We start from the raw sequence: 13,729 nt of genomic DNA, 5'->3' as shown, positions 1-13,729 counted from the left end.
TTGAATGATCCTAGGCCAGCATCAATCGAGGATAATTCGCCGCCGAGGTCTGAGGTTCTGTTTCATTCAGTGTCTACGAGTAGTGGCTCTGGTCTCTCACAGCCGACGTCTCAGTCTGGCTTCTGGACCCGTCTCTTTTCTCGGTCTTCACCTGGCTCTTCCAGCCTGACGGCTCTCTGCCACCTGACGTTCTGGAGGCACACTGTGGCGACAAGACTCGCTGTCAAAACTCACTTGTCCCTGCATTTTCTGCGGCGTCGGCAGCAGCAGCCCTCTCTAGCGCCTCTCGCATTTCTGAGGACCGTGACGAGCCCGACGCTAGTGACTCGAGCTTCGCGTCGGCCCAATATACTGCTTCGTCTATGCCGTCGCCGACTGTGCCAACGTCAAGATTTTCTTCTGCTTCTAGTATCCGGCTGCCCTTGCCCGACTCTGAATCCAGCCGCTTCAGCCCTATCAAAAGTTTCTTTCGCCGTCTGTTCTAGCTTTTAAGTTCGCAATGCAAGATGGTTATGAAGTCGCGGTAAGAGTTCATCCAGTCTCGAAGTCTAGTTGTCGATTGCTCATGCGTGATCTCCGCATCAGCGCAGGATTCTCTTTGTGGTCGAACATCTAGTGTCTCATCTTTTTAATTTTATATCGCCCGTTTCGTATACCAGGTTTCAGTCGACTGCGCCTGTGTGCTGGCAGATTTGTCTGTCCCTCGCTGCTTTCTGTCTCTTCATACTTAGCTGCTAATGCACGGTGTGGATTGGCCTACAATTATCCCTGGGGCCTGCTAGCCCGGCCATTCGATAGACCATTACATGTCGGAACGATCCGCTGATACACATCCATTTTCATACAATTCCCCCTTCTTACAGCATCCCTTCTGTCAACACCTATCTGCAAGCGGAGCAAATAGCAGCACAGCTAGCAGTATATTACCCTCTTCAGACTGTCGAGCTTGGGAAAGATGTGGGCTGGAGCCGTACTTGGTGGCGCATGATGTATTAAGGCTCAAATTCGGAACGAGAAGGCTGTCGGGCGTATCCTATCTCTGTCCCGCTTGGGATGACGGCTAGAGCGCGTTATATGGATCTCTGCATAACATTTCATCCCCCGATACCTCATTTATTGGGGGAACCTCAAATATCTGCTTCCATGTCATTCTGGATGCCAAACGTCAACAACCAGTTTGCAGCTCTGCATTCTGATGCTCAAGTGTAGTTATCGAGACTAGAGTACATGGTTCACGTGCCGTTCATCAGCATAAAAGATCTACAGCCGTGAGCATCCAATGCTCGTCCAGAAATGTGATACACTGAAAAACGCGTCATGGTTCATCGGGTTCGGCGACCGGCGAGAAATCATTTGTCAAAATGCTCTCTATATCTCCCCTCGGTTCGACGTCATCGAGCTCCCCCAAAGCCTCGACATCGCTATACCCGGTGTCGATAGCATTGTGAGATGCCGCCTGGCTCTCAACATCTCCATTGGTAAAGAACGTTGAGGAATAATTCAGTGGTGCTCCTAAATTCCCGACGACTGTCGACGCGAATCTGACATCCGAAATGCGCGAGGTCGATCCCACGAATGACGGCTGCTCGTCAGGATAGTTGTCTTCCATGTGGACTTGCCGCAGGTTTAGGAGGAATCGTGAGACGATCACGGACGACATGCTACAAAGATCGACATCAATTTCACGTGGAGAAGTTGCGGAAAGGGGTGTCGCTGACGCAGTGGAAAAGTAGGTGACATCACTGAAGACCTGCAATACAGTTTAGTGTATGATATGATACGTAGGGAGGATTACGCATACGTTGGTCAAGGATAACGTAAGGTGGAGCACATTTATGACGAGCAATACACTAAAAAGGATACATAAGTCAAACGGTGAAGTGGGTCCGCACGTGCCCACGTACATGAAGTAGAACGTGCCTGGAGCAAGGGCGTAAGTTCATGGACCACTCACTTGTCGTACACTCACCATCTCTCAACAACAAAGTAACAGTTGTTGTTTTCATGTTTGCCTCGACCGCCTCTTGTTTGATTCTGTACGTCTTGACCCAAGTCACAGTAAGAACGATGAGATCAGATGTGATGAGACTGGCTCGGGCGACACATAGTACTATTTGCAAAAGTCAGCGCGCCGTTGCAAGGAAAGCATGGCATAGACGCAGTACATCTGTACGGTTGTGGACGTCAAGCCTTGGACGGACAATCAAAGAATACAGAACGCACATTACATTTGTTGATGTTGAGAACAAAGGGATATTGTTACATACAGTGCCGAAAGATGGAATATACGCTGTTGTATAGACATATCGAATGTCGCTGAACTGCGGAGATCCTGTCAGCGTCTGCAGCAGAACTAAAGAGTGCATCTCACCAAGTTGAGACCCACGGGGACAAGACCCAATGCGAAAGTGACTATTGCCAATTGCCATGCCCGTCCCCCAATCGCGTACACACGAGTGGCAGAGAAGGCTGTATCAGAAATGTGTAATCAACATTCAGAGACGAGATGAAAATTGGCAGGGACTGCGACCTGCCCAGACAATAGCTAAGGCCAGTTGAAAGATGGGAAGCAGGAGGTTTACAGCTTCGCAACTGCTCAATTGAACTTTACAATTAGATCTGCTAGTATAAGAGAAACCCGATAAATATCACCTCTGTCAGACGAGAATGTCAATCTATGCCAACAAGTCGGTCTGGGGATGCTCACTGTGCTCGTACTCCAATTTGGTAGTAATAATATCATTGCGAGGGCAAGCCCGATTGTGCAGCATCGGTTCATAATGTAGAGTACAGTGGCCCCCGTCTTCTTGCGGGTCCATATCAGATCTACTTCCTGAGAGAATGTTATCGCATGTTCATACAGCACAAGTGCTGTCGGTCGATGGGTAATTAGTATTATTGTGATGAAGTAACTCATAGAACGCTTGCCAGCCATTGCCACCATACAATAATTTTGAACGAAGCTATCAGATTGGTGTCAGCTATTCGAGATACATTCGCATGCTAGGAGCTACAGATATATCCCTTACCCCAGCTCCAGTTGATAGGCGATCTCTGCTGCTAGACCACTTGACGACATCCGGAAGAGTCAACGGGGGATGAGGATGGGGAGGAACGGTGGCCACATTTCCTCAAGACTCAAAGTACTACCTAGCTTCAACTCAAACTAAGCTCTTCTGCTGTCGTAAGTCAGGCCAAGCTCGGACTAGTAGCTCGATGGGTATATCGGCGACAGATTGGGACCCCAGAGGCTTGGTTGAGAGTGCTTATCGGACGTCTTGCGCGTCACGTGTAACGACCTCACGTCAGACTCGAGCATTGAAATATTGACTGATGGGAGCAATGAAGGAAGCCAAGATCCGTAAAGCTTGCGGACAAATGTACTTACACGACAATGACATGGCGTTTCAGCCGGCGGGGCGTTGGCATGAACAGATCGTCGGTGGTTGCGATGCCACCGTCAACATTGAAATATTGATCAAGCCTTCAAGCAGATCAATCAGACTCCGCGACGATCAAACGAACGACATTCTGATCGTAGGAGATTGCGTGCACCTCGAAGATTTCATTGTGCCCTGAGATCTGAAGCATGTTTGCGCCACCTGTCCGCAGTGGGGTAACAAAGCATAGCATTGCTAGAACAAAATGATGAGCATCGAACACGGCGTAAAAGGCGTCATATCAGTCATGAGTCGTCATTAATCGTAAAAGGTGATGAGAGGCCAGACCGAAACCTTCAAACAAGACTTAGTGAAAGAATGAAGGTCAGGCAGAAGGTAATCTATCAGGGAGGTTGCTATGTCTTCCACGCAGCGATGGCACTTCTGCCTGCAACCCGCTTCAGAACCACACGCAACACAACAGCACAGACACCAAAGCCAACCAGGAGGACGTAAGAGGGCAGATCTGCCAAGGATGGCGTGTCCTCTTCATCTTCCCCGTCGTCAGTAGAAGTATTTGCGGAAGAGCCCGTGAACCGTCGCAACGCTACCGGGAGAAGCGCAGAGGTTTGAGAAAGAAAGGTCGAACCGCCGGGCGGAACTGGGCTGCTGGGTCTACAGTCATCACGATGTGCCTGTTCCAGTAATAGTGAAGCTTCTATAGCTTGCGTTTCCCCGGTGCCTGCGACCGATCCATGTTCTCGCCCAGCCTCGAGTAGCTCGAGCTCTGCAACTTTCTGTTCCACTGTTTCCAGCCGTAGCCGAAAAGCATCGACGAGTGCGCGAGTCGCCGCGAGTTCAGCCTGGAGACGTGATGCCCTGTCAGCGTCGTCAGCATCATGGCGTCCGAAGCTAGCCTCCGTCTGTGCGCCCTCTTCCCGGGTCTCGAAATCAGTCGCGACCGCCGCCTCCGTGCGTTCCGCGACGTTGTCCGCACAGTTGGGCTGTGCAGGAGTAAATATTGCTGTGACGACTCTTCTCTCCTCCCTGTCCCGCCTGCCTCCGCTCTTCTTCCCAGATCCATTACCATGTGCTATAATCGTCTGGTGGGCCTCGATCTCGTTTGGTCCCGTCGAGACCTCGGGGTTGGGAAGCCGTTTGACGGTCTCTCCAGGGACAAGATCCATTTCTTCCCACGCGCGGGCTCCCCAGGTACCCGTAGGTGGTACGTCAGGAGATCCTGCTGCGAGGAGCGCTTCGATGCTGGGTTCTTCAGTTTCGTCCCTGAACGCGTGTCTCTCTGGTGAAAATCCCCGCGTGACGGGGCTCGGACTCCGGATCGGCTGCTCCTCGATAGGCCCCTTTTCGCGAAGCCAACGCCCGAGCTTGGATCGCTCGTCCGTGCCCTCATCGTCGATGCCGCCTTCGGAACTGAAACTCCCGCTGCGCTCGAATGTCTCTACCATCCCTCTGACTCGACCACTCCTATAACGTCTCGGATGACGCACGTGTGCTTCGCCCTCCGCTTCGTCCGCAGACAGTTCGAGCGAGCTCGAAGAGGAGTTGTAGAGCGAGCTGGAGAACGGAGCCGGTGGGAGGGGCGATGTGGACCCTGGTGACGGCGTTGGTGACACTTCAGGGCCCCAAATTCGGCCCTTGAGGACATTCTGACGTAGCTCGTGCGATGCAGCCAGCAGAGCCTCGCGCCATTTTCTGTTCATCCCCATGCTGCGATGCAGTCGGAACAACTTGAGTAGAGGTTTGCCAGTTAAATGGGATCCCAATTACCTCTCCAATTCAGCTTCACTCAGCCTGAGGAACATCCTCCCCGTAATCATTCGAGACTTCGCGAAGGCCGCGATGTCCTTTGCGACACGAATTGGGAGACCTGCGGACTCGCTCCTAGAGTGATCTGTGACACGCAGAGCCATGACGAGGTAGGTAGACAGCTGAGCCGGTGCCCATGTCTTCGGATTGCTAGGTAAATCCTCGGGTATGGTAAGTAACTGCACCTCCTCGGTTGAACCAAATGAAGGGAGAGTATCTGCGCGCTTGTTGCGTCGTGGTGAAACGTATTCATCCTCAAACACCCCAAAACTGCCAGCAGACTGGCTATGTAGATGTCCAGGAGGTACAGGCAACGGCCGAGGAGACGATCGCGTTGGGGATTCAGCGAGATTGTTCAGAGATTTGGAGGCTTTGTGTCCGCGATCGCTCTCGGGACTGCGACTTGCTTTAGGGGAAAGCGGGACATAATAATGGCGCGCTGTGTCGGCATTGTGGCTGGACGAGTTCGAGCGTGTGAGCAATCCACTGGTAGTCGTCTTGACGGCATACGGGTGCGGGTTTGGCTTCAAGTTTGGGTCGTTCCTGATCGGTGACGGGAAGGTATATTTCGACGGAGATGGGCTCGGGGAAGGCGGGATGGGGAGAGGTCTTTCGGTCGTCATGCTGTATCTATCAGTACGGAGCACAGCGCTATCGCTGGTGCCAACATACTCCATCTTGAACTGCAAGGTACATGCTCAGTGAACAAATGGCTCACCAGTGTGAGATAAAAATGATAGTGTGAGGTGCTACAACCCAATCGCGTGTTGATTCCACTCAGTCTTTTATTGTCATTACTGCAGCTAACTCATAATGCTCACAAATTCACCAGAGTGAAGCGTGAGGGTCGTGAGACGCGTCTGAGCTCGATAGCGTCTGAGCTATATGGGAGGCCAGTCGTGCACATCGGTTACGGTGCATGAGCAGACATTCCTAAATGAACTCACATTATGGTTGTCACGGATCTGTTGCCTACAGTCGAACCTCGGGCCTCACGTTACTGGACACTGTTTGGAACCGATATCGCAATGATTCAGCCTTATAGTCTCCCAGCAACAGAAAGAAGGTTCGAGGACCAGAAGACACCAGAAGACACCGCTTGGCGGAAGGGCCAAAATCAATACCGCACCCGCAGAGACGAGCTGTTTCGGGGGATGTGACCGCTGCGGTCATGTGCATTGTGACATGCTCGACGCGGTGTCACGCAGACGCCACACTAGCTGGCGCATTGGCATCCTAAACGTTGTCCTCTACACGCCATAAGCTTGTTCGACTTCCTGCTAACTTCGTCCTTTGAATAACAGCAGAAGTAGCCGACGACGTAGACTAGCCGACTTTTCACGAATGTCAGTGTTACGATACGCCCACGCACTGCCCTAGCAAGGATGCCGCGTATATTATGATCAGCTGGGATTCAGTACTACATTCTATCAGCCACCGTCTATGGCCAATGTATACGGCGCCACTAGTAGTACATAATTTGTGCGTACCGTGAATGAACCGGTTATGCTTACCTTGTCTACCCTTATTTTTCAGACTTTGTTTATAGGTGAGCCATTTCTGTGGCTTATCACATCACGCCTATTCAGGCGAATGTTGTCGCTCTTACAACCCTTGAAGGAGACTTCCAAAAGTTTTCCACCCAAGATGAACATATTCCTTGAGGGCAGCCGCTGTTTGAAGCCTTCGTTTACTGAGAATTCCACCGCAACATCCCCGCTGCCCTTCAGAATAACTGTGATGAAACGTGCGGATCCATACACACAGGTCGTCGTTGTCTACTGTGAAGCGAAGCTATTTACTTGCATTTTTTCTGTAGTAACATCCCTCACCTACGGCGCGAGTTTTACAAGCTTCGCATCGACTCGAGGCATGGGCTCGCCCTGACACATTTGTAGTCTCGGCTCAGCCATTACCTCAGAGCGGTCCCTGTATTGATCGACCTCATTGCATACTCGCGACATGTGAATGTGGATCGCATGCATACTAGACCCTAAGACAAGCCGCGTGATGGCTCAACAGAGCGCTAGAACCGGAGTACACGACACAAACAGATCCCCGAATTGCATGCGTCGTCGTGCAACGTGTTTTGCAGAAGCTGACGCACCGACAGACGTGCAGCACCGTCCCCTGAGGTGTCCGCAAAGCGTTCGGCCTCGTGCACGTCCACAGACGCCGTCTATCCCAGCTCACAATAACGACTCGGACCCTGTTACCGTATCGGCGGTTAATCGAACAGACATGTGTACCGACTTCCCATTTGAATGAAGACCCCTGGTACGTGACAGGCTAGAAGGCTACTTGCGTTTACTTTTGGTTGTTCGAAGCTGAAAGCCGGCTCGACCCAGGTTATGCTAACTGTCATTCATAGTTCCACCGATTCCGGCGTGACCCCAGTAGACAACGTCTGGGAATCATCAAGGTGAACAAGCACACCAGTGCCACCACTCTGTAGAACGTCCGTCAATCGTGTCTAACCTGATAGATACGCCGATCTAGCACGGACTTGGTTCGGACAGTCTCCTGACGTGTTCTTGTAACGTGCCCAGGGACCGACCCACGCTAGGTCCATCGAGTCCGACGGATGATAAGGATTACCGAGACCCCTGAAGCGAACCATTTCCGGAGGGTATTCAGATAGGCGACATGACATGTCTTCGAATCACGGGTTTGGCACTGTTGGTCCTCATACCGAGCATCTTCCTCCGGGGAACAGTTCTTTTCTTGCCTAATTTCGGAACTAGCCGCGGAGGAACCCCTGGTCATCCGACCCCGTCAGCTATGGATAACCTTCCACTCCGCTGGTAGTCCCTTTGTCATCGAGGCCTGATATATGTTATGCCTCGCGACGTCCTTGCCGCATGCTTGCCTCGGTGAGGTTACCGCCGAGCGTCTTGTCTACGTCACGACACGACACTCTGAAGGGGCTGGTCCACCAAGACACAAAAACATGCCTCTGTCAACCTTATTTTTCAGGGACATGTTCTATGTACATTGCAAGCCCACACCCTGGCTGAGCGAGATGTTTCCCATGAGATCTGCACCCACGGTGAGCGTTCGAACTGATCTCGCCGGTGGTAAAAAGGTCTTTCCCGCGGTCGGATTTCTGCACGGTCTCTTCTCATGAACCTTGTCCTCGCGAAAATTCACAGGGTGCGGATGCGACGAACTTGCATTCTGATTGGCCTTCGGTTTATCTGATACGATTAGATGTCCTTAGCAATGCTTCCGCCTCGCTTCGGCGAACAGAATGTGCCCCGTGTTTCTGGAGATCTCATTGCACGCAGATACGCTCGAAGCGTACTAGCAGTGCGTGCTCTCACCAGGCGACCTCATGCAACGCCCTGAATCCAATCTCGTGCCCTCGGTGAAAATACACAGGAATGAATATATTACAGGGGTGCTGGTTGATTAGACAGCCATATGCAGTTCTTCTACACCAGGCGAGAGGAACCACTACAGGGGGTACTACCTGACACGTACGATTATGGTCGGAAAGCAATAATACACTACTAACATGCAAAGAGGCAGAGCGAGAGGGGGCAGCATTGGATCATGCGTGAGACAGTGTATCACCATGGTCTCCAGGTGCGCTTTTCGGATTCGCGGTCGGACTCGCTCTGAGCTGTATTGTAATAAGCACGCTCATGGCTCCGCTCGTAGTCCGCCACGTCACGCGTGTACGCGACATTGCGAGAGGGCGAGGGTGGCGGGGGCATTGCGTATCGCTCCCAGCTCGGAGGCATCGGCGACAAATAGCTTGCAGAGGACGCAGCGGGCGTCAGGGGGCTGCCGTGCGATGACGACGATAGCGGAGGAGACAGGGTCGAGCTCGAGCTCGCGCGCGATGACGCAAGGGGCGCGAGCCCACCGTGGGGCATGAAGCCGTCCGATCTACGGAGGGCGCCAAAGGTCAGCACAGCGATAGCGGCAATCTCGCCTGCAGCATCTCACTCACGAGCGATGAGAGTGCAGCGCATCAGGAATGCTCTGCCGCCGCGGGGGCAGTGGCAGCGGTGGCTCTCTTGCAGAACGCTGCAGGGTGTCGTCGTCATCCGAGCGCAGTCGCTTCAGCACAGCCGTCGAGTCGTCCATGCTGCCGCGCCGCCCGACGTCTAGACTGGATATCGGGGGCAGTGTCACCGCCTCCGCGCGGAGCGAGTCGCGTCGTTGAGAATGTATCGACGGCAACGTAAGAGAGCTTGTGCGCTGTGGCAACAAACTCTCATGTGCGTGCCCCATCGCAGGCCGAGACGTCAGTGGACTAGGAGGATATGGCGAATAGCGCATCGAGCTGGTGGTTTCCACGGGCGGTGACACCCGGCGTGCCACAGACTGTCTATAGCTTGTCGCTGGCGACGCTATCTGCTGCTGCAGCTGTGGGCGCTCAACGTACGGGACGTGCAGCATGACAGGCGAGTCGCCGCGAATGACGGCGTGCTGGTCCCCGGCGCCAGCGCCGGAGTAGAGGGCCTGCTGCTGGTGGAACTGGCGCGCGGAGAAGGCGGGGTCCGCAGCATTCGAGGGCCCGGGCACAGAAGAGATGACGGTCCAGCTATGCCGCGGGTCGGCCGGGAAGTCGGCCTGCACACTGCGGCGGGCTCTACGCTTTCCGGTCCCGGGGCTGACAATTTGACCGTACCCCGGCTGGTCCGGCGATAGACATGAGCTCGGGAACGTTGGTCTGGAAAAAGTGGGTGTATTTGAGATACAAGCGACAGAGCAACAGACGAGGTGAGACTTACCCAAAGAGCGGCACTAGGTCGTGTCGAATAGGCCATGCGACACTGCACAGCATCAGAAAAGTCAGCTCCAGGATACTTGTGGACGAAATCAGGAGAGACTGACCGACGTGCGAGGCGCATCGCTGTTTCGTAGGGCATCCATGTCCCTTGTATCTTCAAATACCCACCGCGCACCCGACGCAATTGAGAGGCAAGGTCAGGTTGAGAGTCAATAATTTTCACAATGTCAGCTGCAGAGCGCCGTCAGGAGCCGCTCGAGTCACCATCAGCGTACGCGCGGACTGACCCTTATTGTTTCCAAGTGCTAGCGGCGAGTGAAGACGATGAGAGGAAGCAACAGGCGACAGAATATGTTCAAGCCCACCTTTCCAGATTCCAGTCCACAGGACGTAACCATCGTCCATGTCCAGCATGATCCACTGCCCATTGAGCGGGTACTCATACACAGGGCTACGCGCTGGTTAATGTCGCGGTACGATGACAGAATGCGGAACTCTACTGACATATAACCCCGAGGGTCGTTGCTAGTGATATAACGACCTTTCGTTACATGGTGGTTTGGGCTCGCATACGGCCGAAACCGAGGGCCAACGGGTGGCGGGTCGCTATTTGGGGAAGGCATGGGATCCTGCAAGTTGCAGCTAGCGTTTAGCGGCGACGGCGTACGACGGCGGGGCACATTCACTTACGAGGAGAAGGCCAGAGGACATGCTGGCGGAGCGATTAGGTCCTAGAGCCATGGAGACGCTGGGTCGGTGGGTCAGGTCAGACGGGAGGTCGTGGCGTCCGAGTTTATCACCGAAATGGGAGGCGTTTGAAGCTCAGCACGGAGATCTACAACGATGCGACACTGCGGAACAAAGGTACAGAGAAACGCCACGATAAGGGGAAATTCTACGCAGGGCGGAGACAAATAGGGGATGGCAACGCGACCCGGGTCGGGAGAATTTCATAAAAGTGATGAAGACATCACCAGACGGACAAGAATATATTGGCATACATGGGCTTCCAACGGTCGTTGACCGGATCCCTTCTATTGGAACCCCAGGTGGAATGTAACAGATTAGGCACCGAGCCTCGGCTGTCATCGGTTAGATATAGAACGAGGCATGATCAGAAATGTTTGCGGCAGATCCCATCTGTAGTTCCAAGCCCGCGGAGGCCGGGTCTTCGCGGGACAGTGGCGTCCCCAGATGTCTCCGGTTAATTGGCTTAAGCCGCCAGTGTGTCGGGTCGGTAAAGGCCCACTGGCTGCGGACATCAGCTACGACGCCATGGCCGCTTTCCCCACGAGCTGTTTGATACGTCTGGCACGGGGATGATGCACGTCTGGCTCGTGATCCGCGTTGTGAGCGGGGCAGGAGGCAGCCTCGAGGGGCGAGCCAACGGCGGTGACGCTGCGAGCGGGGGCTGCTGGGCTGCGGCCGGTTCCCTGGAGAATGGAGGTCGGGAACCTGGAGAATGAAATAGCCGGATGGGGAGCTAGGGTGAAATGGGCGAGTCGACTACTGTCAAGGAAACAGCATTCGGGCCAGAAGATCAAGGCGTGGAAATTCTCGAACATGCGGTGTGGTGCAGGATTAGAGTTGTCTGTTTGCTAATCCCCTCGCAGGTCGGATTGGGCGACGGGGATGCCTGCGAGGCTGTGGCACGCCGGCCTGCTTGCCACCGACGGCCGGAGCGGCCGGGGAATGTCCCTAATATGGGCGGAGCAGGACACGGTGGCGGAGTCGATGGGCGCGCTTCGATCAGTCGCAGATCATCCGGCCTCGAGGGGGTCTCGATGGCGAAGGCTGCACGTACGTCACGGGGAAATCGCCCTGACCCCGGTAGTGCCTTGCTCCCAGCCAATCACAGCCCCCCTTCCCGCCGGCTCCCCCCCGCGTGGCCGCCACAGCGCTGCGGACCCGAGACCGCATGCTCCGGAGCCGAGATCGCGCTAACTCCCGCGATCACAGGCACGCACAACCTCGCACGCTCTCAAGCTCACTTATCAGATATACCCGCCCTGCCCTGCCCAGCAACGTTAACATGCTGCTCACCCATTCATTCATTCACACACCAGTCCATTTAGCATCATCACCCACATCCATCATGTCACCGGGTCCTGTACACACACGGGCATCTCCCATCACAAGAGATCCCGCTCGACTATCTCGCCCTCAAACGCCCTCAGCACCTCCCGCACCTCCGCCGCACCCGGCCCCACCCCCGCCGTATAAATCACCTTGCTGACCTCGAACCCGTTGAACTGGCTCGCCGCGCAGATCGTGTACGCGCCCATGTCTGCGAACCCCAGCCAGTCCCCCACCTGCAGCGTCGTCGGCAGGGGCGTCACTGCGCATACACAGTCAATCGAGTCGCACGTCGGACCCCACACGCTGCTCGCCCGGAGCGGCACAGATGCCGGGACGTGGAACGAGCCGTTAAGGGATAGCACGAACGGCTGCGGAGCCTGGTGGTCGAACATAATGCAATTAAATGCCCCGTAGACGCCGTCATTGATGTAGTCTGAAGTTCACATTTAGTCAGCAAACGTAACGCCCGGGTGCAGAATGCCCACGTACACATGACGCTAGGCTGCTCGGGATCCACCTCGACGTCGCGTCCTTCCTCGACCGCAGGCGGTGCGCGGCGCGCAATCACGTTGGCTGCCAGGCTGAACGCTTTCGAGACAAAGTATCGCCCAGGCTCGGCTATGATCCTGATGTGTTGCCTGTCGGGGAAATGCTCGCTGATCGCATCCTTGAGAATAGAAGCCGTCGCCTCGAAGGTGTCATCCTCGAATCCCCCGCCAACGTCGAGTAGGGTAAACTCATATCCGGCTTCTTTGCCCATGTCAAACGTGGCGCGCGCGCGTTTCACGGCATCTGCAAAGGCCGACGAGTCGTAACACCCGCTTCCCACATGGAAACTCACGCCAATGACATCCAATTTCAGCTCCCTCGCCTTCTCGAGGAGCGCCGGGACGGTTACAAGCGGCGCACCAAACTTGAGGCCCAAGCGGCAAAGGCTCTTCGAGTCGTCCGTGAGAATGCGGACGACGAGTTTAGCTGCAGGGTGAACACGAGCGATCTTGAACAGCTCATCGGTGTTGTCGAACGTCATCATGTCGACGCCTGCCTTGGCAGAGTTGCGAATGAAGGACGCTGCCTTGCACGGGTTGGCAAAAATTATTCTAGAGGGATCCACGCCAAGCTGCGTCACTCGCGAAATCTCGCCCATGGACGCGCAATCAAAACCAGTTCCGAGGCCCGCAAGAAGGCGGAGGACGTAAGGATCCGGGTTGCATTTTATGGCTAAAGAACGCCATCAGCTTCGCGAGACGACCAGGCTACGCTAGTACGTACCATAGAAGGGTTCTATCTCGGGGAGATACGCTTTCCACCTCTTGTGTTGGTGGAGCACGTGGCTCAAATCAGCGACGAAGAAGGCTTTTTCAGCATCTGGCTCGCCAGCGGCGGCGAGCTGCGAAGCGGTCATTACACCATTTCTCATATGCGAGTCGGCGTGCCCACGCAACAGCGATGGGAGGCCGGCAATGTTCACGTCGTCGTCGCGACGGGTATCATGTTCGGTTGTCGCGGCGTTGTCCGTATGAGACGGAAGTTCAGGTCCGTGGCGTACATGAGGAGGGAAGAGTCCGTTCACAATAGCATTGGCGAGAACTTTCTCCTGGAAGGAGCGCGGAAACGAATCGAAGCGTGATGGCGAGCAGGAGACAATGTCGAAATCAAAGTCGACAGGACTATGGGCGGCAAGCACTTCGAGTTGAGA

General features: G+C 54.5%; 5 protein-coding genes across 5 annotated transcripts; all 5 read right to left on the bottom strand.

The window, feature by feature from the left end:
* Positions 1-73: 73 nt before the first annotated feature.
* Positions 74-986, bottom strand: POSPLADRAFT_1049253 (hypothetical protein; the record flags this gene model as incomplete). Its single annotated transcript, XM_024479696.1, has 4 exons — positions 74-183; positions 235-481; positions 862-885; positions 975-986. 4 exons carry the CDS (start codon positions 984-986, stop codon positions 74-76), a joined length of 393 nt encoding a protein of 130 aa, XP_024335918.1.
* Positions 987-1,315: 329 nt separating this feature from the next.
* On the bottom strand, positions 1,316-6,386 carry POSPLADRAFT_1152132 (hypothetical protein; the record flags this gene model as incomplete). Its single annotated transcript, XM_024486625.1, has 12 exons — positions 1,316-1,750; positions 1,802-1,850; positions 1,905-1,920; positions 1,970-2,042; positions 2,268-2,321; positions 2,372-2,469; positions 2,494-2,545; positions 4,889-5,108; positions 5,169-5,890; positions 6,029-6,088; positions 6,155-6,179; positions 6,337-6,386. The coding sequence occupies 12 exons, from the start codon at positions 6,384-6,386 to the stop codon at positions 1,316-1,318; spliced, it is 1,854 nt and encodes a 617-aa protein (XP_024335917.1).
* Positions 6,387-8,582: 2,196 nt separating this feature from the next.
* POSPLADRAFT_1041265 (hypothetical protein) lies at positions 8,583-9,375 on the bottom strand. The gene is made up of 2 exons (XM_024477875.1): positions 9,166-9,375; positions 8,583-9,101 (listed from the first exon to the last, which is right to left on the bottom strand). Exons 1-2 carry the CDS (start codon positions 9,300-9,302, stop codon positions 8,780-8,782), a joined length of 459 nt encoding a protein of 152 aa, XP_024335916.1. The 5' UTR covers positions 9,303-9,375; the 3' UTR covers positions 8,583-8,779.
* Positions 9,376-9,948: 573 nt separating this feature from the next.
* Positions 9,949-10,574, bottom strand: POSPLADRAFT_1151906 (hypothetical protein; the record flags this gene model as incomplete). The annotated part of the gene is made up of 5 exons (XM_024486593.1): positions 9,949-9,994; positions 10,056-10,182; positions 10,239-10,256; positions 10,317-10,402; positions 10,456-10,574. 5 exons carry the CDS (start codon positions 10,572-10,574, stop codon positions 9,949-9,951), a joined length of 396 nt encoding a protein of 131 aa, XP_024335915.1.
* Positions 10,575-12,024: 1,450 nt separating this feature from the next.
* Positions 12,025-13,435, bottom strand: POSPLADRAFT_1184832 (hypothetical protein; the record flags this gene model as incomplete). The annotated part of the gene is made up of 3 exons (XM_024489104.1): positions 12,025-12,463; positions 12,520-13,251; positions 13,303-13,435. 3 exons carry the CDS (start codon positions 13,433-13,435, stop codon positions 12,084-12,086), a joined length of 1,245 nt encoding a protein of 414 aa, XP_024335914.1. The 3' UTR covers positions 12,025-12,083.
* Between the last annotated feature and the right edge of the window lie 294 nt (positions 13,436-13,729).

The sequence above is a fragment of the Postia placenta genome (assembly GCF_002117355.1).
Source record: "Postia placenta MAD-698-R-SB12 unplaced genomic scaffold POSPLAscaffold_13, whole genome shotgun sequence".
Taxonomy (NCBI): Eukaryota; Fungi; Basidiomycota; class Agaricomycetes; order Polyporales; family Adustoporiaceae; genus Rhodonia; species Rhodonia placenta.
This window is presented reverse-complemented; position numbering and strand designations above follow the sequence as displayed.

Bases quoted from the DNA above. Each gene is read 5' to 3' on its own strand.
- POSPLADRAFT_1041265 (XM_024477875.1), bottom strand. From the start codon at position 9,302: ATGGACGACTCGACGGCTGTGCTGAAGCGACTGCGCTCGGATGACGAC. The intron at 9,102-9,165 runs GTGAGTGAGATG...CGCCCTCCGTAG, and splicing joins GCGCTGCACTCTCATCGCTC to ATCGGACGGCTTCATGCCCC.